The following is a 26685-nucleotide window of genomic DNA, read 5'->3' on the forward strand; positions in this document are numbered from 1 at the left end:
CTGTCCTAGGTCCTTTTCCCTTTCCTTTCTATCCCCCCTCATTCGCTGATCTCATCAACTGCCATGGTTACAATCATCATCTCTGTGCCAATGACTCTCATATTTGTAGGTTCAGCCCATATTTCCCCTGAGCCCCAGCCCCAGTGACCAATGACCTATTAGACATTTTGAACTGGATCTCCCCTAGGCATCTCATTCTCAACATACCTAAAACAGAACTTCTATTTCCCCCAAACTCACTAGTCTTCCAAATCCCCCTCTTCCTGTCAAAGGCACCACCATCTCCCAGTTACCCAGGCTCACCACCTAGGGGCCATCCTCAGCTCATTACTCAAACCCACCCACATCTCCAAACTATTGTCACAGATTGTCATTTCTATCTTCACACAATCTCTCTCATCATCGCCACCTACATAACCACCATCAAATCAATCAACAAAGAGAGCGAGGAAGAGGCATGGGTAGGGGAAGGTGTAGAGCATCATCCAGTTCAGTGCAGTTAGAAGAGAGAACATGGAGAGAAGAGGAGTGCTACTAGCCTTCAAGGCCCCTCTTCACCCCTTGCCTGCACCATCACCATGGTCTTCTCATTGAGCTCCCTGCCTCAGGTCTCCTCTCTCTAAGCCATCCTTTACTCATCAAAGTGATTTTTCTTAAGCACAGATCTGATCATGTCACCACTACCCCTACTCAATAAACTCCATTGGTTCCCTATTACCCTGAACATCAACTCCTGTTTAGCATTGAAAACCCTTCTCAGCTAGGTGGTGCAGTGATTAGAACACAAATCCTGGAGTCAGGAGGACCTGAGTTCAAATCCAGCCTCAAACACGACACACTTACTAGCTATGTGACCTTGGGCACGTCCCTTAATCCCAATTGCCCTGCCCTCCTCCCTCAAAAAAAAAAAAACCTTCTCAGCCTGGCCCTTTGCTGTCTTTCCAGTCTTCTTACACATCACTCCCCTCCACACCCTTTACAATGCTATCTCCCATCTCACACCTGGAGTGTCCTCCCTCCTCACTTACACCTCTTAAGACTGAGACACCACCTTCTGCAAGAGGCCTGGTCCCTCCAGCTGCTAATGCTGTCTGCTCTAAGGTTACCTTCTGTCTACATTTACATATATCTCTTTTCTTCTTTGTTAGACTATTAACTCCTTGAGGACAAGAATATTTCTTTCTTTATATTCCCATTGCTCAGCATGGTGTCTGACACCTAGTGAGTGATTATTAAATGCCTGATGATTAAGTGGGAATGTAAACAAAACACCAGTCCCCTCAAACCCATCATTCAAAGGATATCCTCTCAGAAAGACAGAGTGTCTATAACTAAGGAGGTGACAGGCTATTGTCTTCTGCCTGGGTCAGACTCCATCTAGAGTAGGGGTTGTAATCTTTTACGTGGCAAGGACCCCTTTAGCAGCCAATGTGGTGAAGCCTGCTAACCCCTTCTCTGAATCATCTTTTTCAAAGCAAAAAATAAAGTACTTAGGATTACAAAGTCTGACCTCAGATGCTTCCTAGCTCTGTGACTTTGGGCAACTCATTTAACCTCTGTTTGCCTCAGTTTCTTCAAGTGTAAAATGATATTAATCACAATACCTACCTCTTAGGGTTGTTGTGAGAGTCACATGAGATAATGATTGTAAAGCACTGGTATGTAGTAATATAAATGCTAATTCCTTGCTCCTTCCCTACAAATGAAAACAATTCCATCAAAATAGTTATAATTTTTTATGTTTGCAGACTCTACATTAAGAACTCCTCATTTAGAGTACTGTGATTGGTTCCAGCAACCAGCTTTCAAAATGGGCATTAATAAGCTAGACACCCCAGAGAGAGTGACCAGTGTGGTGCAGAGCCTTGAGCCCATATGAGAGTCAGCGGAAGGGAAGTGTTTAGCCTGGAGGAAAGAAATAGAGAGGACTTGATTGCTGATTTCATGTGTGTGAAGGGCTGTTGTTCTTTTTGGGAATCATTGTGGGTAAGCCTGGGAACTGGGAGCTTGGTAGAAGAGATCAAAGAAATCTTCCTAGTCTGGGATGGGGCAAATTTCTTTTAGTTTCATTTCTAATGACTTCATACTCTTATTTCTGAATTTGCATATTCTCTTTTTTCCCTTGCAAATAAACCCTAGAAATTGTGAACTTGTGGGCTGGCAAGGTATAAAATTAGAAAGGGGGAAGCAGCTCTTTCTGTTGGGGTCATCTCCCCCTGCTGGATTGCAAATGTATATTCTCTCATATTAGGGAATGAACTATCTTAAGTACACTCTATTTAAACCTCAGTGTGGAGTACTATGCTCTGTACACATAAATAATTGTATTATGTTGTAGTGGCTAGAATCACATGCCAAGATAAGATGGCCACAGCCTAGGCAGGTCATCCTTCAGTACCTATATCTGGCACCAATATTTAAATGGACCAAGAGCTTGATCCAGATTTGTGGGCTAGGGCTCAATTTTTCATTGAGTTAGTGTGGATGTTGACAATGGAAGGCATCTTGGATTCCCTCTGGGATCTTGGCCATTTCCTAGGCTCTATGTGATGGTAAACCAGTACTGTACTAATTACTTTTGAAAAGGCAAATAGCACCTATCTATTATCAGCCTTTACTACTGCTCTGTGAGGTGGTATCTGGGCAGGAAATATTTTTGTAAATTTTTTTACTTGTTTATCACGTAGCCTTTAATTGGTTCTCTTTCTCCTTTCAACAAGGAAGTGTTCATCTTCCTATAGCTACCTTAGCATGGTGGACCCTGTGTTTTGTTAATATTGTATGTGTTTTTGTTCAGATACTTCCTAAATCCCTTTTCATCCACTTTTATATTCCAAAGACATAATTTGAGAAAGACATTTCGAAGATGTTTATTTCTCTGAACTGGTTCTTCTCATTGAGCTTCAACTTCAGGATGCTAGTACTCTTCTTAACATAAATAGCCTCTAATTTTTCCTTGAAAATAATGTGGTCGATGTGTCTTGCCTAAAGAAGATCCAGGTATTTGTGTCTCCTTCACACAGTGATTCCATTTGGTCTCCTGGTTTTTCTTTGTACTGGACCAGTGAGATGAGTGGTGTAAGGAACTCCCAGTGAACATCCCCCTCTCCCAATTGTAGTGAGGGCTGTCCCCCACATATAGCATGAGGATGTTGCTGTGTTCCTGAATATGATGCAGACTAACAATATTAAAATATAATAGCTTTAGAGTCATAAAGGACCATAAAACTCAACCAGTCTTCATCCCTCTTATTTTATGGGTAAGGAAACAGCTTCAGAGAGCTTAAAGGTTTGTCCAGAGTCATACGGCCTAAACAAGTCTCCAAAGTGAAATTCAAGCCAAAGTCTCCCTTGTTCTAAGCCCAGCACATTATCTACTATGCTGTGATTTTTATGTGGAGATAGAGGCTCTCCCCTTTTCTCCCTCATACACAACTACCTGGTCTTCGGACACATTCTCAAAAGCCCTTTCCTTTCTCTAGTCATTGAATAGTGCTCTAAGGCCTGTTTTCTACCCCACTAGGGAATGGAGAGGCCTCTGTTAGGAATACAAAAAAAGAGCAAAATAATCTGTTTTTCTGCTCTGCCAAATAGCCATGACATGGTGTATAAATGGTTTCAATAAGGACTGTGCCCACTGGTTAGAGCTGATGGGTTTTTACATCCTTTGGTGGGGGAGGAAGGTGCCAAGGATCGTATTGTTGTAAGGGGATGGGGTCACCCTATGGATGAGCTAAGAGATAACTGCTCTCCTCTCACCTCCATTCTCAAGGAAAGGCAAGGGTAGAGCTCAACTGAAGGCTGATATTTATACAGAAATCCTACTTCTAAGAGGAGAAATAGACAAAAAATGTGGGGGAGGGCCAGAGGAGAAGGAAAAATACATTTTCAGATAGATGGATGGATGGATGGATGGATGGATGGATGGATGGAGAGATAGATAGAGAGATAGAGGGGCAGCTAGGTGGTGCAGTGAGTAGAGTACCAGCCCTGGAGTCAGGAGGACCTGAGTTCAAATCTAGCCTCAGATACTTGACACACTTACTAGCTGTGTGACCTTGGGCAAGTCATTTAACCCCAATTGCCTTGCCTTCCCCCCTCCAAAAAAAAAAGAAAAAAGAGAGATAGAGAGATGAATGGATGGATGGATAGATGTACATACATACATACATTATATATGTATATATATACACACATTTAGGAGCTCATAGTGCCTCAGGTTATGGGCATTAGTTACTGAAGAAGAATGAAGGAAAAATTCTTCCTATATTTGAATTCCCAAGTTAAATGGAAGTTTATTGTACTTAATGATAAAATGTCAGAGCTAGCATGACTTACCCTTGTCAATACAACAAAATGACAATATTACCAAAGTTAATTTTCAGATGTAATGTTATACCAATCAAGTTATCAGAGGAATCTTTTATAGAACTCAATAAAATAAAAACAAAATTCATTTGGAGAAACCTCCCCCAAATCTAGGATGCCAAGGGAAGCAATGAAAAAGAGTTGCAATGAAGGAGAAAGAGCATTTCCAGACTTCAAAATTTATTATAAAGCAGCAGTCATCAAAATCTCTTGGTACCGGTGAAAAATTAGAGAAATAAATCAATAGAAAAGACTAGACAGAGGAGAATCAGAAATAATGAGACTCAATAACCCAGTGTTTGATAAACCCCCAAACATGAATTACTTAGGAAAAAACTCCCCATTTGATAAATACTTCTAGGGAAAATTAAAAGCAGCCTGGCAAAAATCAGTCTTAGGCCAACATCTTACACCATATTCCACAATAAATTCAAACCAGATACATAACCTGAATATGAAAGATCTTTGCATTAAAACAATATTAGAAGAGAAACAGATTTTGTATCTCTTATATCACTGGGTGGATGTATTCATAACCAAACAAGGTGTGGAGGCAAACACAAAAGATAAAATGGATAATTCTGATTACATAAAACCAAAAAGGTTCTGCACAAATAAAATTAATGTATCTATCCTAGATTAAGAAGAGAAGTGGTCAATTGAGGGAAAAGTCTATGTATGACATTTCTTGGATAACGGTTTGGTAGCCAAGATATATAACTCTCAGAAATATGTAAAAATAAAAACCATTCCCCAGGAGATAAATGATCAAAGGACTTAAACGATTAATTCTCAAAAGACAAATTGCCAACTACTAGCAGCCATATGAAAGCCTGCAACCACTTATGGCGAGAAAAAGGCAAATCAAAAGAAGCTGAAATTATACCTCCTGTCCATAAAATTGGTAAAGATGACCAAACATGGGGTTTGGTCAATGTTGGAGGGGTTATGGGAATATAAGCCCACTGGTGCATTGTTGTTAGGCCATTTTGGAAAACATTTTGAAATGATGCAAGTAAGGTTATTAAAATAACCACACACTTTGACTCCAAGATTCCACCACAAAGCTGTAACAACAATGTTGCTAGCAGCTGCTGTGGGGATGTAAGACCAACAACACCAGCACACAGGAGGGCTGCTAGCGCAGGTTCTTTGGTCTGCTTTTCTAAGGAAAGCAACTTTAAGGCGTTAACAATCTCAGTTTAATCAAACATACATATATCATTCACTTAGTTCAGGGGGAAGAGCCAGCACCCTGAATCTCAGAACAAATAGCAACAGAAGTTACAAGCATACATTATATAAACAGAGCAAATAAACACGAATCAGCAGACAGGCTTTGTCTGATCAAGACATCACATACATAGTTACCTGAGAAGCATCAACATCTGGGTTTTTAAAGGGGGGCAGAGGGGGCCGCTTCAATGGCTTACCCAAAGGCAAAATGCCAATCCTGTTCAGTGCCCTGGCTCAGAGCCTATTTAGCAAAAAGGTGTGGGTCTGGGGCCTCATATCTAGTTAGTGAAAGGGTGTGGGTCAGCCTCTAATTAGTCCTCCCTGTGTTGGCCCCACTTGAAGTCTATTAAGGGGCTGGGAAGAGTATCTAATTTCTGATGGGCATCCCAAAGGTGTGGGCCTGCCTCTAATCAGGCCTCCCTTCATTGGCCCCACCTGAGGCCTATTCAATGGGTGGGGAAAGATCTTTTACTTACAGATCAGCCTTACAAAAGCATATCCCCCCAAGGAGGTCATTGACAAAAAGAAAGTCTCCATACACACTAAAATATTTATAGCAACACTTTTTTTTTCTGGTAGCAAAAGGCTAGAACCAAAGTAGATGTCTGCTGATTTGGAATGGCTAAACAAAATGTGGCAAGACAGGATTTTTTTCCGTGGTTTTCACCATGTCATCTTAGTAAATTGCCTTTGCAAAGAACTAATCGTGTGCTAAGTAATGATTAATAGGAATATTTATGGAGTCATGTGATCATAAGATCATAGATTTAGAGCTGAAAAGAACCTTGGAGGTCATCAAGTCCAACCTCCTCATTTTACAGATGAAGAAACGGAGACCCAGAGAGGTTAAGTTTTTTTTTCGGGGGGGGGGGTTGGGAGGCAATCATGGATAAGTGACTTGCCCAGGGTCACACAGCTAGTAAGTATTTTAGGCCAGATTTGAACTCAGGTCCTCCTGACTCCAGGGCTAGTTGTCTCCACTGTGCCACCTAGCTGCCCCCCAGAGAGGTTAAGTCTTGGGGTATTGTGGTAGGAGTACAGACAGACCATCTGAATTACCCCGTAGAACCTGCTCTCTGTGCTGCTCTCTGAAGAATCAGTCTTTTGAATTCGAGGATGAATTGGGGTTCACTTCAATAAAGAGCTTTACAGCTTAAAGAGCCTTCTTCACAATAAATGTGGGGTAGAGGTATGAGTATTAGAATCCTTATTTGGTAAATGGGGAAACTGAGACACAGAGGGTGGAAGTGACTTGCTCATGGCCACACAGTTAGGGAGCCGTAAGACCAAAACTCAAGCACAGGTCTCCTAACTCTTAGTTCTGGTCTCTTTCCCTTATACCCAGAAACAAAAGATGAGGTGAATCCTCATCCCTTTCAGGGACCACTGATCCACCGAGATCACAACCCTAGAATCACTTCCCATTGGCCCAGTATCCTGGTTTTTAAGCAACTCTCCTGGGCAAAAATTGTCCTATCCTATCTTTAGATAAAAAATGGAGTCTTTATTGACCTGGTTGGGAAAGGGATTAGAAGCCAAAACATCCCAGGGTCAACTGAAGGTTGATAACCACTATATGGGGTTGGGGGAGAAGGAAGACAATCTTCCTTCAAATCAAAACCATTCCAAAGTGGCCGCCTCAGGAGGTGAGGAACTCCTAATCATGGGAGGTGTTCACGCAGGTTTCTATTTCTCCTGGATGTCGCAGAGAGGATTTTGTTCCTCTTCCAGCTGAGAAGAGAGCAGACCTGAAGTCCCTTCCTTTCTAGGGCATGATTGACAGAGCCATATGACTAAATGCTGCTATTTGTGTGCATGAAACCTCACACTGGACATGGGCTGATCCCCCAAGGATTTAGATAGAGGATCATCCGTCTCCAAAAGGCCATCTATTTAAGCTTCCAGAAATTAAGAATGGAAGCACTTCCTGTAGGCTCATATCATACATCTCCATGTCATATCCTCCATTACCAAATTGTATACTACATAGGCAAGGACCATATAATAATTATATAATTTTGGTATTTCTCAACAACAGGCCCAGAAACCAGCACATGATAGGCACTTACTACATTTCCAACAAAATGTTCAGTAAAGAATGTAAGCTCCTGGAGGGCAGGGACCTTTTTCCTTTGGTCTTTGCACCCTCAGTACCTTCCCTTAGTATCTTCCTTCTGTTAAGCGTGCAACCATACTGCTTGGATTGGTGTGAATCCAATTCACTATTTTCCCCATTTCTGATGGATGCTGAGTCCCTCTTCTCTTCCCTTTCTCTCTCTCATTTCCTCTTCTCTCTTGCCTCTGTCTAGGCTAAAAGGTTAATCTGTTTCTGTCCTTTTTGACTGAAGGCCCAGTAATTTCACTGAAGAGCTCTTTTTCCTTCTGGACCCCCAATAGAATAAGGGCATTGTGTGCCCCACCCCTGCCAACTGTCTTTCTACCAGAGAACAAGCATATTGAGATTTAGGAGCAGAAAGAGGAAATTCAAAACACAAAGGGGAACTGGTCAGTGTTGAACCAGGTGGTAGTGAGGAGGAGTCAATAGGCTGAGGCCAGGTTGTGTATTTGTGCATATCTGGAATCAGAAGACCTGGGTTCAAATCCTGACCCTGTCACTTACTAGCTGTATGATCTTAGGTAAGTTATTTGACTTCTCTGACCTTCAGGGTACTCATCTGTAACAATGATGGGGTTAGACTAGACTCTCTTCCACCTTGAAATCTATGACTCTTCCCCAGTGAAGCTCCTCCCCTACCCTGATCCTACTCCACATAGACACTTCATACAGAAAGCCCTTAGTATTCCTCTCTCCTATACTCCAAAGCAATTCAGAGCCACCTGGTCACCTCCCCAATTAGCCTGGGTCCCAGGAAGGGTCTGGAAGCCAAGGTTCCATTTAGCATGGAAAAGATGAGGGACCTTCATGACAGAATGCAGCATGCCATGGGTGGTCGGCCAACCAGAGATAGGGCCTGGGAGTGGAGGGAATGGCCATTGGAGTGAGGATGGGGTACCTGCCTTGCACTTCAGGCTCTTAGGAAGACCTTCTGCTACACCCTTGCCCAACTGCTAAGCCCAACATCACCCTTGAGACAGCATGTGAGGCAGAGGGATGTCCACAAAGAAGAAGAAACTTCTCTTCTGGGAATGAAAAATGGTTTGTGCACAAGCATAGATATGAAAGAGGGCAGGACAAGATGCAAGAACAGCCAGTGACCTGGTTTGACCAGAGCATAGAGTGGACAAAGAGGACTACTGTGAAAAAAAGATGGAAAGTTGGGTTGGATACAGATTACAAATGGCCCTAAACATCAAGGTGAGGAGCTGGTGTTTTGTCCTAGAGGCAATGGAGAGCCATTGAATTAGAGAAGTGATGTAGCCACCCCCACCCCCCACCTCAGAAAGCCCAGAATTTAATGATAAAGTATTAAACTAACTGTAAATATATGTCTAGGCCCTGATCCTTGTCAGATGCATGAACACTTTTTCCTGATGGAATTAATAGGAACAAGATTTGATTAGCAAATATCTTTGCAAAATTTTTACATGGTTAAGCTCTAGAGACAGAAGTAGATCTAAAGACAGTTGAGGCTACAGAGTGCCTTGCAGAGGACACTTCTGTGGAGGGAACAGGCATTTATTGAGTACCTACTATATTTCAGTACTGTATTAAGCACTATACATACACACACAATGCACACTCACATACATATAGGTATATACATACATACATGCATACATACAGAATCTCATTTGATCCTTACAACAACCTTGGGAGGTAGGTGCTGTTATTGTCCTCCTTTTACAGACAAGAAAACTGAGTCTAAGAGAGGTTGAATGGATTGCCCAAGGTCACATAGCTAGTAAGTATCTGAAGCTGGATTGAATTCCTATGTTTCTGACTTCCAAGTCCTTATATTATGACATCCTCTGGATGGAGAGGAAGGGAAGAAGGAGGAAGAAAATTCTACATCCCCCCCCGCCCCCAATCAGCTATGGGGTTTAACAATATATCAGGAGACACCCCATCCAGCAGTTGGAGAGTTGTTGACTCTCAGGGCATAATTGAAGGAGCAGAGAAACACACACTCCAAACAGAGACAGGTATAGAAAGGCAGTCACTAGAGGGAGGAAGCAACTTCAAGATCATGACTGTCTTTGCTTGGCATCAGAGAAGACAGCCAGCTTTGGAGAGGAGCAAGGAACCTAGAAGAGATACTGTATCCAAGTGGAACTATATGAGGACATCTACAAGAGAGAAAGAACTTCCAGACCCTACAACACCAAAGGTTGTGAGTTGCATTTGCTGTACACATATCCTAATATATGCCATGCCTCACTATCATCGTACTCAAAGTTTGAACTCTCTCTTCCTATAGACACTGTGTGTATTTATAGAAGAATATATATCCCAGGTTTATGGACAGAAGGTTTTACAGCTACTATTTTTACATCATCTTATTTAATGCCTTTGCTCTCAGAGCTAATTGTATCTACTGGCTGATTATTAATGGGAAATACATGGGTGGGGGCTTGTGAGTTATACAGCTAGAAGTAACCACCCACTCAGGGTAATTCTAGAATGCTGAATTTAGCAGCCACTCACCAGGGACCCAGGTAATAAATACAAATCCATGTTGGGGGAGAAACCCAGAAAGAGTACTGCAGGAGCATGGTTAGACTTGTGCTTTAAAAAGATTATTTTGGCAGCTCCCATCAATGGAACATACACTTTATGTTCATTGTAAGCACTGGTCCCCCTGCCCCTACCTCTATTCTTCCATTATATTGGTTCCATTCCTCTCCTCTTTTCTCTCCAAGCAGCCTTTAATACTGTTTTCCCCTTCACTCTGTAGTTCCTTGGTTCCCTGTCCTTCTGCTCACCTCCCCACCCCACCTTCACTTTCTCCACCTTCCCCAATTGTCTTCCAATTTTCTCTTCCTTTCTGTTACAAAGAAATGTCCCAGAAATTATCAGAACTCAGAGGACTTTATATTACAAGAATAAAATGATAAAACATCATAACTGGTAGGGAACGTGTGTCATAGAATGTTAGAGCTTAGAAAGTCAGAGCTGGGAAGAGCCTTAGAGTGTGGAATGTGGAAACTGGGTGGGGCCTCAGAACAGGGAATATCAGAGAGCTTAGAATGCAGAATGTCTGAGCTGAAAGGGGCCTTAGAGAATTTCTTAAACTCTCAGGATTCTTTGCTCTTTACCTCTAGGTCACTTGGCCAACACCACTTTTCTCCTCCTGGGTGTGTCTCACTCCCTTCCTGGCTTTTTTCTCTCTATGGTATATTGGCCAGAAATACAAAGCCCCTGAGACTCTTGGGGACTTATTGGGGGGCAGTTTTTAGGAAGTATCAGAGTTAGAAACTCCACACTGCAAAACCCCAGAGTCTGAGGACTTCCTCTCTGGCTATGGTGAGAGGGAGGAGCCTGGAGCCCCGAGAAGACTAACATATTCCACCCCGGGTGACACATCCTCTGTGTCAGAGAAGCATAGAGGCTACCATCAGGGAACAGGGACAGCCAGATCCAGCTGAGGCATTGAAGAAGGCAGGAGCAGGGAGGAGTGGGATTTGCCCTGCTCTCTGGGGGCTCAGCATGACTTTGTGTCATCCAGGTAAGTCTCCTAGGGTGGGCGGGGCAGGTTCTGAAGTGTGGGTATTGTCATCCTAGAAAGGAGAACTGAACAGAAAAATTGAGAGGGAAGAGAGTGAAGGAGACAGCTGAGCTCTGTGGCCTTGGCCAAATCACTTTCCTTCTCTGGGACTCAGTTTCCTCATCACTAAAATATTTAAATCTCATGATCCTATAAAAGACAGAAGAATGTCCTACTCCAACCTGGAGGAGGGTGGCCAGGAGGAGCATTTCACTGTGAGAAATGGTCCATCTTACTTTTCTCACCTCTCCCTATGGGCACTTCATGGCCAACTCAGCCCCAGGAGGAAGAATCAGGAGCAATGAGAAGAGAGACAGATTGTAGCCTGATGTAAGAAAAAACTTCCTAAAATTCAGAGCTGGGCCAGAGGGGAATGGAGTGAGCTCCCCATCACTGGAGGGGAATTCAAGGGGAGACAGAAGTACCACTTGTGAGGGATATTGTAGATGGGATTCCTGGTGAAGTACAGATTGTTCCAGATCTCTCCAAAGAGGTGCCTTCTACCACTGAGCTTCTGTGATTAGGAGTCATCACTGTGAGGGCAGGAAAGAGGAAAAGAGGAAGAGGAAAAAGGGACTATGAATTCATTCCTTTATGTGTTCTTTAAACTAAGCTCTTAATGTGTGCAAGATACTTGTCACCATTTGCTTTGAGTATAATAAATAGTATAGAATTGAGAATTAGGAGGACCCTCAGAACAGGGAACATCAGAACTAGTAGGGATCTCAGAACCTGGAATATCAGAAATAGGAAGAGCCTTAGAACAGGGGATGTCAGATCTGAGAGGGGCCTTAGAACCTGGAATATCAGAGGTCGGAGGGGCATTAGAACAGAGATTGCCAAAGCTGGGAGGGGCCTTAGAATCTGGAATATCAAAGGTAGGAAGAGGCTTAGAAGAGGGAATGTCAGTGCTGGAAAGGGCCTTAGAAGAGGGAATGTCAGAGCTGGGAAGGGACCTTAGAACAGAGAATGTCAGAACTGGGAAGGGTCTTAGAACATGGAATGTCAGAGCTGGGAAGAGCCTTAGAACAGGGAATGTTAGAACTAGGAGGGACCTTAGAACAGGGAATGTTAGAGCTGGGAGGGCCCTTAGAATAGGGAATGTCAGGGCTAGGAGGATCTTCAGAATGGGAATGTCAGAGACAGGAGGCATCATTTAATCCAGGCTCAGAAGAAAAAAAAAATCAGTGAGTGGTACAGGTCACAGAGGTTCTCCCTTTTTCTTCTTGAGAATTTCCCAGAATTTCCTTGTCCTATGGAGATAGGTGGTAGGGGATTGGGAGACAGCGGGGAGTCTGGAAATCATCTTTTCCCTTTCAGGAAGCAAGTTATGAATTGTGTTTGTGTGATCCAGTAGCTGCCTGGACTCCCATCCCTAAGATGCTCTGATCTTAGCAAGATAATGCTTTGGCAGGGCTTAAGGCCCAGGCCCCACCTTCAAGCAATGGGCTGGAACAAATGATATTGCTTCATTAATGCAGAATACAAATCACTGTGCTCCTTTTCTCTGGTAGGATGAGCCTTACACTACACTGGGGATGAAAAGAGGAAATCTGGCTCAGTGTAAAGGGCATTGGTTAAGGAGTTAGAAAAGCTAAACCTGTCACTTATTCCTTTCTCCATCCTGGATTTCACTTGTACTTTGGGCCTCATTTTATAGACTTATTCTACTCTATAAAATGAAAGGATTGGCCTAGATTGCTAGTATCTTCTTCCCCCCAAATGATCCTGTATTTATATATATATATATATATATTAATATATTGTTCCCCCACTTGAATGTAATCTGCTTGAGGGCAGGGACTATTTCCTTTTTGTCTTAGGATCCCCAGCAGCAAGTTCAGTGCCTGGCTCATAGTAAGCAATTAATAGGTGCTTGTAGATTGAGAAATTATTTGATGGCTTCTGAGGTCTCTTTCACCTCCAGGTCCATGAGCCTTTGACCTGGGTTTGAGTTACAGCTTGGCTATTTGTACAACCTTAGGGTGGTCCTTATGCCTCTGGGCCTCAGTTTCCTCATGGGCCTCACAAGAGATTAGATCAGATTGTTCCTAGGGGCCCTCTCAGCTCTAAATCTTATGACAGTAGTTGGCCCATCCCAAAGGCATGTCGTATAATAAACAAATATCTCAACTTGGAGAGGGAGTAGGTTGTCCCTGAAATCTCCCTAGTACATAGGAAGTCCAGTCTGGAGGCTCTCTCAGGGACAGCTCACGGCCAGCTCTCTCTAGCCCAGGGTCAGTTCAGGGCCAAGAACTTAAAAATGGGCCATTGACCTACATCATACAGTCCCTTACTCCATCTTCTTCCTGATAAGTAATGTCATTGTCGTCCTTAAACTTAGAATGCCTGCTAGAAATGAGCTTCCCTAGGTTGGTCTTGGCACACTTACCCAACTGTAGGCCCTTGATAGCTAGGTGAGACCTGCTAGAGATGCGGGTCCACTGAGGCAGTCTCTGAGGGGCCAGGATCATATCCACACCACAGACACACTGAAAGGAAGAAGATTTCAGGAAAAAAAAAATCAAATTTCGACATTGTAATTAAGAGCTCCCATTTTTTCCCCCAGGATTTCAGGGTTTCAGGGGTGTTTTCATGACAGCAGCTCCCTGCTGAAGGGGAAATGGTAATTCTTACTTACATGAGGAAATTCAGGTTCAGGGAGGCCAGTGACCTCCCCAAAGGAGCATAACTAGTATGCAGTAGAATGGAGATTCAAACCTGGGTCTTCTGACTCCAAATCCAACTTCTGCCTTTTGCTAGACATGGGGCCAATGAACAAGTTGATCTGGGAATCTGTTTCCTCATTTGTCAAATGTCAGGGTTGGACTATGTGATTTCTAAACTCGCTTCTCTTCTAAATCCATGATCCTATAATAATCGGTAAAGTAGAAGCCTAAGGGTGTCTTCAAGACCTGCTTCATCCCCCTATGTTCAGTAGGTATTGATTTCTTCATTTTATAGCAAGGAAACCGGGGTCTAGAGAGGTTATTTGATTTTCCCAGGGTCACCCAGCTAGGGAGCCCCAGACAAGGAATTCATATCTAGGTGTCTGGATTCCAAATCCATCATTGTTTCCATCCTCTTCAGCTGACTGCCTTCTTATCATCTCTCGAAAATTTCCCAAACTCAGCCTCTTCTCCACCCCCCCCGCCCCCCACCCCCACCCCCCGGCACTAACAGGAAGGTAAGGGGACCCGCTGGGTGATATAAACAACCCCACCACAGAGAACTGTTTAAAAATGACCTAAAAGGAGCCTGTCACTGGGCGGTAAGCCCAGATCCCCGGGGAGTGGAGGAAGCCACCGGTTGGTTTGAGCGGGCGGTATACACCCACAAACCAGGCAGGCTCGCTCAGTGAGCAGCTCCTTCTGCTTGCTGAGAAACTGCCTCACTTTCCAGTCTCTGTTGGGGAGGGTCCTGCTCCTCCAACGGCCCTGGAAACATCTGCCCCCTCTCAGGGGCATCACCCCGCCCAGGGGGTTGTAAGCGTCTATGTCCGGGAAAGGAGAAGTGACTCCAGCTGTCCTGAAAGCTGGTTTTGCACACTAAATACGTCTAAAAATACTGATGAGAAAGAGGAAGGAAAAAGACGGAAGCAGTTTCAGGGACAGGACTCCTGGACGCTGGGATTGCTAGGGTAGAGCTAACACTGAAGATGACATTGATAGCTGGGGAGACTGAATGATTAACTATGCAAATGACTAAGCACGACCCCAATCACCCCCATTTTCCAGATAAGGAAAGTGAGGCTCAGAGAGGGGAAATTAGTTGACCACGATTGCTCAGATGATAAGTATCAGAAGCTGGATTTGAAGCCTAGTCTCACTAACACCAAGTCCAGCATTCTATCTACTTTATCATGTTCAAGTCAACAAGCACTTCTTTAAGCTCCTACTGTGTGCTTGGCACTGTGCCAAGCACAAGGGATAGCCAAAGGAGCTCACAATCTAATATTGACATTCACCTGGTAAAACTGAAGGGACCCTCTGATATTTAGGAGCTGGGTACATTTCTCTGAGTCTCAGATTCCTATCTGTAAAGTAGGGTTAATAATCCATGACCTCGCAAGGCTATCAGGGGACAAGTGTTTGGTAAAGCACTATATAAACTCTAGTGATTCTGATAATGCCCTCTGTCTGATGGTTTGACTCTCTTCCCCTTTCTTGATGCTAAGTGAAGCCCAGGGTTTATTTTGAATTGTGTTTTTGGTTTTTTGAGTGTGGGTTTCTTGCATGGAATAACAACAGCTGACATCTATAGAGACCTGCAGGGTGTACAAAGAAACTTCCAGGTGTTAATTCCTCACTCGAACCCGACAAAGCATGTTGAGCAAGAATTATTATCCCCATTTTATAGAGAAGAAAACTGAGGTTAGAGAACCTGTCCAGGGCTACATCTTTATGAAGTGTCATAGGCAGGATTAAAACCCACATCCTGTCCCACACCAAACTCACTGAGCAGCTTTAAGTCCAGCATGTCGAACTGCCTGACAGGGGAATGCATCTAAATTTGTACAATCCTTTATTGTTCAAGAGGACAGTTGGCACAGTGGAGAGATCACTGGATCTGGAATCAGGAAGAGCTGGACTTAAATCTCAATCTGGATTGACCCTGGACAAGACATTGAATCTGTAAGCCCCAGTTTCCTCATTCAAGGTAGAGGAAGGACACCATAGTGGATATAGAGCTGATCTTGGACTCTAGAAACAATGGTGTCAAACTCAACTAGAAGCAGATTTCTGTGGGGCATATTGACTTAGAAAACCATAAATTAACATTATCCATCTTGCACTGTATTTTTATTTCTTTTGTTAAATTTCATTTCAACCTAGTTCAGGCCTTTCTTCAGAGGGTATTTGACATCTCTGCAGAAGGCCTGAGTTCAAATATCACCAATGGTTTATGGTAGTTGTATGACCCTGGGCAAGCCTCTTAACTTCCTCAAGCCCAAGCAACCTTTTAAGAGTCTAATTTTGAGGGGGGATAGGGAGAGGGGGCTAATCTTCATTGTTGATAGGGAAAGTTCACAACCAGCTCCCTAGATGGATGGAACAACAAATCTGGTCAAAGCAAAAAACATGGGGGATGATAATAGCACCTACCTCACATTGAGAATATCCAATGGGATTATGTATAAGAAAACTGAGGTTCTGAAACTTGTCCATGGTTACACAGCTAGGAGATGTTGGAACTGGGATTTGAATCTGGGTCCCCTGACTCTAGGACCAGCTGCACCATGCTGCTTCCACAGCAAACCCACAGGTCTCTATCTTGTCCATGAGGATAGTATTAGAGGCTTAGTCAAGCATCATGTTGGAATCCAGGTATACCATCTGCCTTAGCTAGTCAGGTGATGCTGTCACAAAAGGAAATGAGGTTAGTCTGCTGTGACCTGTCATCATGAACCTATGCTGGCTTTCAGTGATCACCACCACCATCAGGCTTTTCATTATATGCCTAAATTTTTTTTCAGGAATTAGACTCAAGTTCACTTGCCTTTTATTATAGTTAATCCTAAATTAAATAAGGACTCTAACATTTGCCTGTCTGCAGCCCTAGGCCACCTCTACTATTTACCACTTACTTTTGAAAGTCACTAAGAGCAGCTTGGCAATCACGTATGGGGATTTTCTATAAAGATACAACATAGATAATGGTAATTTATAGTTTTCTAAGTCTATTCGTCTAAACTTCCTAAGTGTAGCTAGGAGATCTCTTACTCCCTCTACATTTATCTTGAGTTTCAGTTCCTCATTACCTATTTTTGTTCTGTCTTTACCAGTTTGAAGATTATTCCCCTTGGTAGAGAAAACAGAAGCAGGTTGAGTGGTTCTATCTTCTCCCCATCATTGTACATTATCATTATCTACCACACCCACAAACAGCAATCCTATTTCTTCTTTGATCTTCTGTTTACTGCTCCATACATTTAGAAAATGGCCTTTCTCTTGTCTTACTATTCATTAATTCTATTCAATTCACCAACCACTGTGCAAGGCATTAGAGATAGAAAATGAGGCAGTGCCTTCTTTCAAGAGGCTTACGTACCACTGAGGGTGTATCATTAGTAGTGTCAGGCTGTGTTAGTGTCAGCACTCCAGACACTATTTTTCCAGGATAATGTCACTCTTTCGTATTCTTCCTCAATTATTTAACCTAGCATCTCTCCACTCTAATTGTGTGTGTGTGTGTGTGTGTGTGTGTGTGTGTGTGTTTATATTAGTAGATCAATGAGTGCCCTTTGCAGCTCAATCCATTTCATTGGACAGCTCCCCCTTCCCTTCCTTGGGATCATTTCTGTTTGTGTCATTATGATTTTGTTCTTTGAGAGTGTCCCATGCCTCGAGTCAACTTCCACCATCAAATTTTAGGCCATAGAATTCTCTTGGAAATCTTTTCCCAAAACTGAGTGTCACACTACACCCAGATTCCTCTTTGTCACCTGCCCAGACTCTAAAATGGAGAAGCCACTCCCTTGCAAGCTTCCTGTTATTTCTACCCTGGCAACCAGTTCCTAATTTGTGGTCAGAATAATGCCCATAAAAGTAATTCAACTGGTTACTTCCTTTACCTTCTGAAGAATGAAATTGCCATCAAGGCCAACCAAGCAACTTTAATGTTCATAGTAAGAGAGATCCAGCAAATGCCTAGAGAATTGAGGTCCCCATCAACCCTATATCATGCCTACCATGCCAAGCTGACATACTTCTCAGACTCATCATTCATTGCTTCCTTTGATTAGGTGTGTCCTATCACAATATGGGTTATAGTCCTCCCTCTAGGGAGGATGGGATCAATCATTAGGCCCTAGATCCAGAGCTGGGATGGACCTTAGAGATTATACAATCTAACCACCTCATTTCATATATGGGGAAACTGAGGTCCAGAGAAGTGATTTTTTTCAAAGTCTTTCAGGTAACAGGTAGCAGAGTCAGGATTTGAATCCAGATTGTCCAACTCCAAATCTCAAATTGAGGCCCAATGATTCTGTTGCTTCCACTTTTGACTAATGAATTTCCCCGTATGATTACATGTTCTTGATGTACTTCTCCTTTTATCCAATCTACCCCCTTTTGAATAAGAGACCACTTTCTATTGGCTATCATGAGCCATGTTCCACTAAGTCTTGGTGATAATTAGACTTAAAACCTGGCTTTGTGATTTCTTTGACATAGGTAATTCCCTTATGAGAAAACTCCCTCTACGCATACAGGTGGGCACCCTCTCAGAAACTTACAGCCTTAAGGAATTGCACAGGGCAGGAGGGTTATATAACTTGCTCAGGGTCACACAGCCAGTTTATGTCAGAGATGGGACTTGAAACCAATTTATTTTGTGCACAGGGGCTATTCATTGTCACCAGCAAGAAGACAAATAGCTTCCTCTCTTCTGGATAAGGACTGGTAGTTAGCACCCCAGCTCCTTGCCATGACCCCCTCTCCTTATATCAGCCCTAGATCATTGCGTGCCAATGGGAAAGATTAAGCCCTCAGCTATCTACTAGCAAATGTGCCATCCAGAACAAGTCAGCCACTATCTCTGAGTCTCATCTCTAACTTGGGAAAAATAAGAACTCCTGCCACATAGGGGTGTTGTGAGGCTTAAATAAAATAGAATATGTGAAGCAATTTGCAAACCTTAAAGTGTCACCTTATTGTGGTTTTTGTACCGTTATTACTCTTTTCCTGTCCTAATGGAAAAAGTCACTGACTTTGGAATCAGAGGGCCTGGGTTCAAATTTAGTGCCTGAAAAACCTTGAACACATCACTTAACTACCAGAGTTTCATTTATAAAATGTATTTATAATAATAAAAATTATAATAATTCATTTATAAGGTGAGGAGATTGGACTAGATGTCTTTTGAAGACATTTCAGACTTGTAACGATGATCCTATAATCTTAAGATCTTTTTTTTAGCTACAACTCAAAGATAATGATGGATCAAGCTGCTATCATCATTATTCCTTTACTTTTAATGTTCTACAGACTAATTCACAAGTGAACAAAAGCATTTTTTCATAGTTGAATTAAGGCATTAGGATGTCGGTTGATCCTGGGTAAGCAGACTCACCAAAAGCATCCTCTGGACAGCTCCCATAGCAGACCAGGCAGCTGGGTTAATGCTCATTTCATTCCCCTGTAATCTTGTTCTCCTCTCCCAGGTCCCTCCATTTCGAAAATGTTTCAATCCGTGCTGCTTGGAGATGATGAGTGTTTGGCAAAGTAATATCTACGAAAACCATTGTTCTCAAATTTCAATGATCAATGTCATTTTCTGGCTATTGTGGGCAATAGTTTGATCTGTGATAATGGTCTAGTTTTGGTTGAGTTCTTGGTTGAGGTGAAGCTTGATTGAGTTTACCAGTTCTCCAGGTTGTTCTGAGGTCTGTATGGGCATTTGTCACCACTAGGATTATAATTATCATTATTAGGATAGGTATAGGGACTGCATCTGTGATTTCAATCATATGGGGGACAGAAACTCCCTCTACAAATACATATTGTCATCTGCTTTGAAACTCATAGCCTTTGAGAGTTACCTGTAATACTAAGAGGTTAAATGACTTGCCCAGGGTCACACAAACAGCCTGTGTCAGTGATGGGACTTGAACTCAGGTCTTTCCAATTTTGAGGCTAGCTCCCCATTCACTACGTTTTGCTGTCTCTCTAGCATTATTAATCATCATTCTTAGCAGACAAGAGATTCATGATCTTTTCTTCAATATTTCAAAGGTTTCACTATTTCATTAATGTGGCTCCTACCTCTAATTGCCGTAGACCACAGTCCAGTAGTTAGCTATGTTCGTTAGTTCTGAATTTCTCTGCCAGTGGCCAGCTTTCCTGTGATGAGCTGATTGAACTCAGCCAGGTGGATCTTTGGGAGACCAAAACACAACCCGTAGAACCCACACTCAAGGCCCACTCTCAGAGCCTTGCCCCGTTGGTAGGATCTGCCAGAATAGGCTTTGAGAACAGAATAGAGTTTTAGAATCTTAGGGACCTCCCAGGCACAATGAAACATCTGAGAGAGACTTTAGTGGTAATCATGCTATCTAGAGCCCAAGAAGATAGTCCATTCTTCCCAAAGGGTGCCACCCCACAGATCTAACAATGGGACTACTGATAGGGAAGGAGGGAGACTGAAGCCCAAGCTGGGGGTGGAGGGAATTCTCTCAGACACAGAAGAATGGCAGAAAGAGTCCTAGTCTGGGAGGCAAAGACTTAAGGTGCAAATTCAACTCTATGTGTCTGGATCTGGACTAAGTGCCCTTTAAGATCCTTGGGGGATCTAATGATCAATCGATACCTCTGGTATCAGGCATTTTTCTAGCTCTTTAAATTTGCAAAGTGGTTTATGGACATCAGCTCATTTGGTCTTCACAACAACCCTGTGAGGTAGGTGCTTTTATTATACAGATGGGAAAACTGAGATGGAGAGAAGTATAGTGACTTGCCCAGGGTTGCATAGTCAGTAAGAACCTGAGGCAGGATTTTAACCCAAGTCCTCCTGACTCCAAGTTTAGGAGTCTATTGGGATTAACAGATCATTGGCTCAAACCCAACCTCTGATTTTTACTGTCTGCAGGTCCCTCCCTTCCCTGGGCCTCTGTTTCCTCATTTGCAAAGTGAGGGATTACAGGAGATGGCCCGTGAAATCTTTTCTAGATATAGATCTATGATTTTATGATCCATATACCCAGGGCTGGGCAAGTAAATGTTTAACAACCGGCTCTCCTTTGCATGGCACAGTTAGGTTTAACTGACATCATTATCATTTTTATCATTATTACTATCATTTTCTCTCCATCACTTTTTTAAGTCTAGAGATAATCAACCAAACAATAAAGCTGTAACATTTGCCAATTTCTGAGGTGAATGCTCAAACTGAAATTTAACAATAAGCTCTCCAGGGCATGAACCTTCTCTAGCCTCCCCCTGCCTATATCCTACCAGTATTTCTCCATTTTCAGACCCACTGGAGTTGAGTCAGATTGAAGTTGAGGAGCTCCAGACGATCCAGTGGCATAGGAAACAGCTTCTGGAAGACATCCAGGTATGTGCCCCTACCCCTACCCAAGGGCCAGCTGCTGGCTGGTGCCCAGCGAGATGTGACCCATTGCCTCAGGCAGAGGCTTTAGCCAAGCCTACCTGCTTCACTGCTCGGCAGCCCATCACATCACAGAGGAAAATTTCAGCTCGTTGTCAGTAAAAATTCTCCACTAATTCAGGCTGTCCCAGTGCAACGGATTGCCTGGGTTGGTAGTGAGCTCCCCATCCCTGGAGGTTTTCAAGCAGAAGTTTGATGATACTTGGACAGGAAAGTTGAAGTGGGCATTCCAATTCAGGTATAGGTTGGACTATATGGTCTCTGAGGTCTTTCCCAACTCTTAGATCCAAGATGGCATAGAATCAGCGCCTTGTGGCTGACACCTGTTCCCCAAGCGGTAGCTGTATTTCTGAATGAACCAGGAACATTCCTGATCCCCTTCTGGAAACCCACTGGGAGGAAGCCTGCTTGCCTTCCTTTCCAGTGCCTCTGAGGGTAACTTGAGGCAGATTTCATCTCTTGGGTCCCTAATTCAGGTCTCTACCCAATGGGAGAGAATCCCCTTTGCCATTGGGTTTCTCCAGAAAGTATAGGACTCAAACCTTTGATGAATTGATGACAGAAGGGTCTTCCTTGATTGTACATTATCACACAGTCTCTGTCCAGTCGTACTGGTCTACTTTCCCACCTCCACACCTTTGCCCAGGCTGTTCCCCATGCCTGCAATGCACTTGGGGTGCTGTGGAGATGGAAACAAAAATAAACTGGAAAGTTCTTATTATCTGGTACATTGGCATCCCTCAAGCTCTCCCCTTCAGAAAAGCAAAGCTGCACTGGGGACCACTGGAGCCTCTGGAAGTGGCTGACTCTTCAGTCCCTTCAGTCTTAGTCTTGGATGAAGTTGGATCAAGCCTATCAGTAAACATTTATTAAGTACCTACTGTATACCAGGCATAGTATTAGGTGTTGAGGATTCAAAGACAATAGTAAAACGGTCCTTGCCATTTTATATAGGAGTTTATATTCTAAGGGGGAGGGGAAAGTAGCGAATATGAACACATAGAAATATATGCAGAATATATACAAATGAATACAGTATGGCATAGAAGAAGGCAGGGAACAGCTGGGGAGTTTATCATAGGTTTACCGTTGCTTCAGTACAATATTAAAGGAAACATTCCAGAAGGCAGAGGTAAAAAGGCAGGGCATGCCAGGCATGAGGGACAGCTGGCACCAAGGCATGGAGTTGAGAAACTGGGCATAGTGTTCAAAGTAGACCAGTATGGTTGGGTCTAAGTATGTGTGGAGGGGAGGAATATACAATCAGGCTGAAGAAGCAGAAAAGCAAAGCTGCACTGGGGACCACCGGAGCCTCTGGGAGGGGCTGACTCTTCAGTCCCCCCAGTTAGAGACACAGCTTCCTCCCTGGCCATTATCTAACTGCATTCTTTCCTCTTTGCACGGGCCTCTCCTGGGTGGCCTGTCCCTACCCCTGCAGAAGCTAAAGGAGGAAATCGCAGAAGTGTTTGCCCAGATCGACTGCTTTGAGAATGCGGAGGAGAGGTGAGGGGGGAAGGGGAGTGGGTAGGCTTCTGCAGAATGTTGAGGTTTGGCTGTTATAATGATAGTTCACACACAGATTAGAAACTAGATTTGTTTTTATTTCCCCTGGGGGGAAATAGTTTGGAGTAGGGGGCTGGTGACAGTGTAGAGGACAAAGAGGAGAAGGTGTGGCCTCACCTTCCCATGAGGGTCGAGGGGGACCACAAGCCAAGGGTTGGCACATACCAGAGCTTGGATCCCAGGGGCCAGTGCAGGCCAGCAGAGAACCTTAACACCAGAACCAGGAAGGAAACACACCCTGAAAGGGGAAAATGCTCCGCTGTCTCTCCAGAAGGGAATAGGGAAGGAAAGAAGGGACAAGGGAGCCAATATCCACAGAGGAGAAGTCATATTGAGCCAGAGAGGGGCATCCCTGAGGGCAAAGGCCTGGAGAGAGAATTCTGCAGCAGAGGAGGAGGGGGTCTGGCCAGGGCTGAGAGTCTGACCATTCCCTGCTCTGCTTCCAGTCGCCAGGCCCAGAAGGAGAAAGAACTATGCATCGGCAGGAAGAAATTCAACATGGACCCCAGCAAGGTAAGCATTAGAGAGGATGAATGGGGGCTACCGAGAAGGTTGGCTCTATCTTTGGGTGCTATCAAGCCAAGCTCAGCAGGGAGAAAATCCTAACAGCCTGGGAGAATTCAGGCTGCACCATCCAGAGGTCCGTGGATCAGTTTCCATATTGGGCAAGTATAGAAAGTGGGAAAACAGTCCCACAATAGATTAGGTAAATTCTCAGAAGGAAAGGCCAAGAGCAATAAGGGTTTTTGGCAGTGTGTGATTGGGGGAACGGGACTTAAGCCCTTGATTCCATCAATATGTGGAACAAGTGGGAAAACTCCCTTCACTGATGTAGATCTGCTAGTGTCTAGGTGTGGAAGTAGATCGAGTGCCTGCTGGGTTGGGAGTCAGGAAGACCTGAGTTCAAATCTATCCTCAGGCACTTGGTAGTTGTGTGACTCTGGGTAAGTCACATAATTGCTTTTTGCCTCAGTTTTCTCATCTGTAAAATGGTGATACAGATAGCATCGACCTCCCAGGGCGGTCGTGAGGATCGGATGGGTTTCTTGTAAAGTGCCTGGCACAGTGCCTGGCACGTAGTAAGTCCTGTATAAATCATCTGTGATTTCCCATCATAGAATATTCCCTGGAGCCTCCAACACTAGCTTCCTATCTACAGCACCTCTGTTCCTCAAACAACAGTGACGATTTTTCTCTCCCTCCATCCATGGCCTCATCATGGGATTAAAATGCCCCCTGGGCTCCTGAGGGGTGGGAGAGACTTCGAAGAGCCTGGTGATGGTCGCCATGTTGGCTCGACTCATCCTCAGTGTTGGCCTTCAGTGGGGACAAGGGGGACGACTCCCCCAAACCATCCACTGAGGCCCTGGAGAATTGCAATCTGTGCCTCATTAATGAAATCACAGATCCCCTCCCGAATAATCTGTGCAAGAAAGACAATAACCGTTCCTCTGGAACTTTCCGAAGCCTACAGTAGACTTTTCTGTGAGGCAGGGAGTAGAAGGGCCATTCTCTCCATTGGACAGATCGTAAAATCCCAGATTTAGAGCTGGAAGGGGCCTTAGAGGTCATTTAGCCTAACCTCCCCGTTTGATGGATGGACAAACTGAGGCCCAGACAGGTGACCTGCCTAAGGTTACACAGGTAGGGAATCTCACATCATGAATCATGAATTCCAGTCTGGAAGAGACCCTAGAGAGTAGCCTAACCTCTCCATTTGACAGATGGGCAAACTGAGGCTCAGAGATGTGAAGTAACTTGGCCAAAACCCAAAGGGCAGCAAGTGGCAGAACCTGTAATCCAACTCAGGTCCTCTGCCATTGGAAGAGAGAGCAGTATCATGCTGCTCCTACACAGTTACATCTGCTTTCCCCTTTCCCCTCCCCTCACTCACATCACCTGCACCAGTGGTGCAGATGTTCACACACACACACACACACACACACACACACACACACACACATGCATACACACATGCGCACTCGCGTGCACACATACACACGGAAAGACACCTCCTTTCTTTTTGGGTCAAGTCACTACCTTATCTCTGGCCCCTCTTCCTGTAGCCCCAACAGGCAAGCCAGGAAAGAAGAAGAAACCACCAACCACCTCTGTGAAGTCTGAAGGTGGCCAGAGCAGCAGTCCTAGAATCCTGGAAATTTCTGCCTTGATCTACACTTTGTGGTTGCCCATCTCCATCCCCCTGTCCCAAGGGCCCCAGATGCTGCATTCCTAGCTCATGCCTGGTCCAGGTCCAGTGTTCCAGAAAGGCTGCTTTGGTGACCACAGCCCTCACCATCTGGTAGCTAGTGTGGGAAAATCCCCAGGAGGAATGAAGGAGAAGAAGGAAATTCCAGGCAGATTCTATGAGATTAGTGGGAGGTGGGACAGCCTACCTTGCGAAAGCTGGGCAGACCCTCAGGATGAAGCTAGTCCACAAAGCTCAGGCCACAGGTCTCTGAGAAGATGTTGAGATCTGAGGTCAGAAGATGGCTCACCCTCCCCCTACCTAGTGAGGAGATGCCCTGCCATTGGCCTTGGGCCTCAGCTGGGTCTGGCTAAGCATGGCTTGAGATCAAGGGTTGGCCTCTTCCTGTCTGACTTTGATCAAATCATGTCGCCTCTTTGGACTTGGTTCTTCATCCATAAAATGAAAGGGGGTACTAGATGAGCCCTTCTAAGCTAGCTTGGAAACCTGGCAGCCAAGAGAGCACTAGGAGACTAGAATTCAATATTTAAGCAGCAGGGTAAATAGTGAATAGAGCACTGGACTTAGAGTCAGGAAGACCTCAGTTCAAATCTTGCCTTGGACACTTATTAGCTGGGGATATGAGAGCTGGTCAAATGTTTGGTTTGGAAAACCCCAATGTACTCTGCCCATCTCAAGGCCCAACCACTAATTCTTTTTTTCAATAAGTTAATTTATTTATTTTTAGTTTTCAACATTCACTTCCATAAGTTTTAATTTTCTCCCCCTCCCCAAGACAGCATGCAATCTGATACAGACTCTACATATACATTCCTATTAAACATATTTTTGCATTACTCATGTTGTATAGAAGAATTAGAATGAATGGAAGAAACCATGAGAAAGAAAGAAATAAAACAAAACAAAAAAAGAAAATAGTCTGTTTTGATCTGCCTTCAGTCTCCATATTTCTTTTTCTGGATGTGGATGGCATTTTCCATCATGAATCTTTTGGAATTGTTTTAGGTCCTGGACCATTCCTGTGGTGTCCTAATAAGTCTCAGATAAAACAAACACTCTTCTGATTAGCCTTTAAGGTTCTATACAACCTGACCCCAGCCTACCAGCCTTAGTGGACATTACCAACCCTCCTGCACTCAACAATCCAGCCCAACTGGCTTCCTCTCTCTTCCTCACTCATGATATGCCATCTCTCATCCTCGATGCTGGAATGCTGTCCCTCCTATGACCACCTTGTATTTGACTATGTTGTTTATATAGATACTTGTTACCTTTATATTTACACTTTTTATTTTGTAATTTAATTTATTACCTTTACAATGTTTATAATTTTATATGCACATTTCTCCCCCATTAGGATGGAAACTCCTTATCAGAAGGGCACTTGATAAATCATTGTTGAATGATTGTGAGGTAGCTGCTTATAATTTCACTAATCATTAATAAATAATAGCTCTCATTTCTTACCAAATATTGCCCCCATAACAATTGTAAGAGGTGAAGTATATGGTACAATTATTCCCATTTTTC

At 43.8% G+C, this 26685-nt stretch overlaps 1 protein-coding gene across 1 annotated transcript in view; it reads left to right on the plus strand.

The window, feature by feature from the left end:
* The first annotated feature begins 11012 nt into the window (after nt 1–11012).
* CYTH4 (cytohesin 4) overlaps nt 11013–26685 on the plus strand; it is a 33720-nt gene continuing 18047 nt past the window's right edge. The window contains exons 1-4 of the mRNA XM_036759660.1: nt 11013–11231; nt 21247–21329; nt 22822–22886; nt 23393–23459. Of these exons, the coding sequence (XP_036615555.1) occupies nt 11213–11231; nt 21247–21329; nt 22822–22886; nt 23393–23459 (234 nt within the window). The 5' untranslated portion in view covers nt 11013–11212. The remainder of the gene's footprint in view (nt 11232–21246; nt 21330–22821; nt 22887–23392; nt 23460–26685) is intronic.

This window comes from Trichosurus vulpecula, chromosome 5, assembly GCF_011100635.1.
Source record: "Trichosurus vulpecula isolate mTriVul1 chromosome 5, mTriVul1.pri, whole genome shotgun sequence".
Lineage (NCBI taxonomy): Eukaryota > Metazoa > Chordata > Mammalia > Diprotodontia > Phalangeridae > Trichosurus > Trichosurus vulpecula.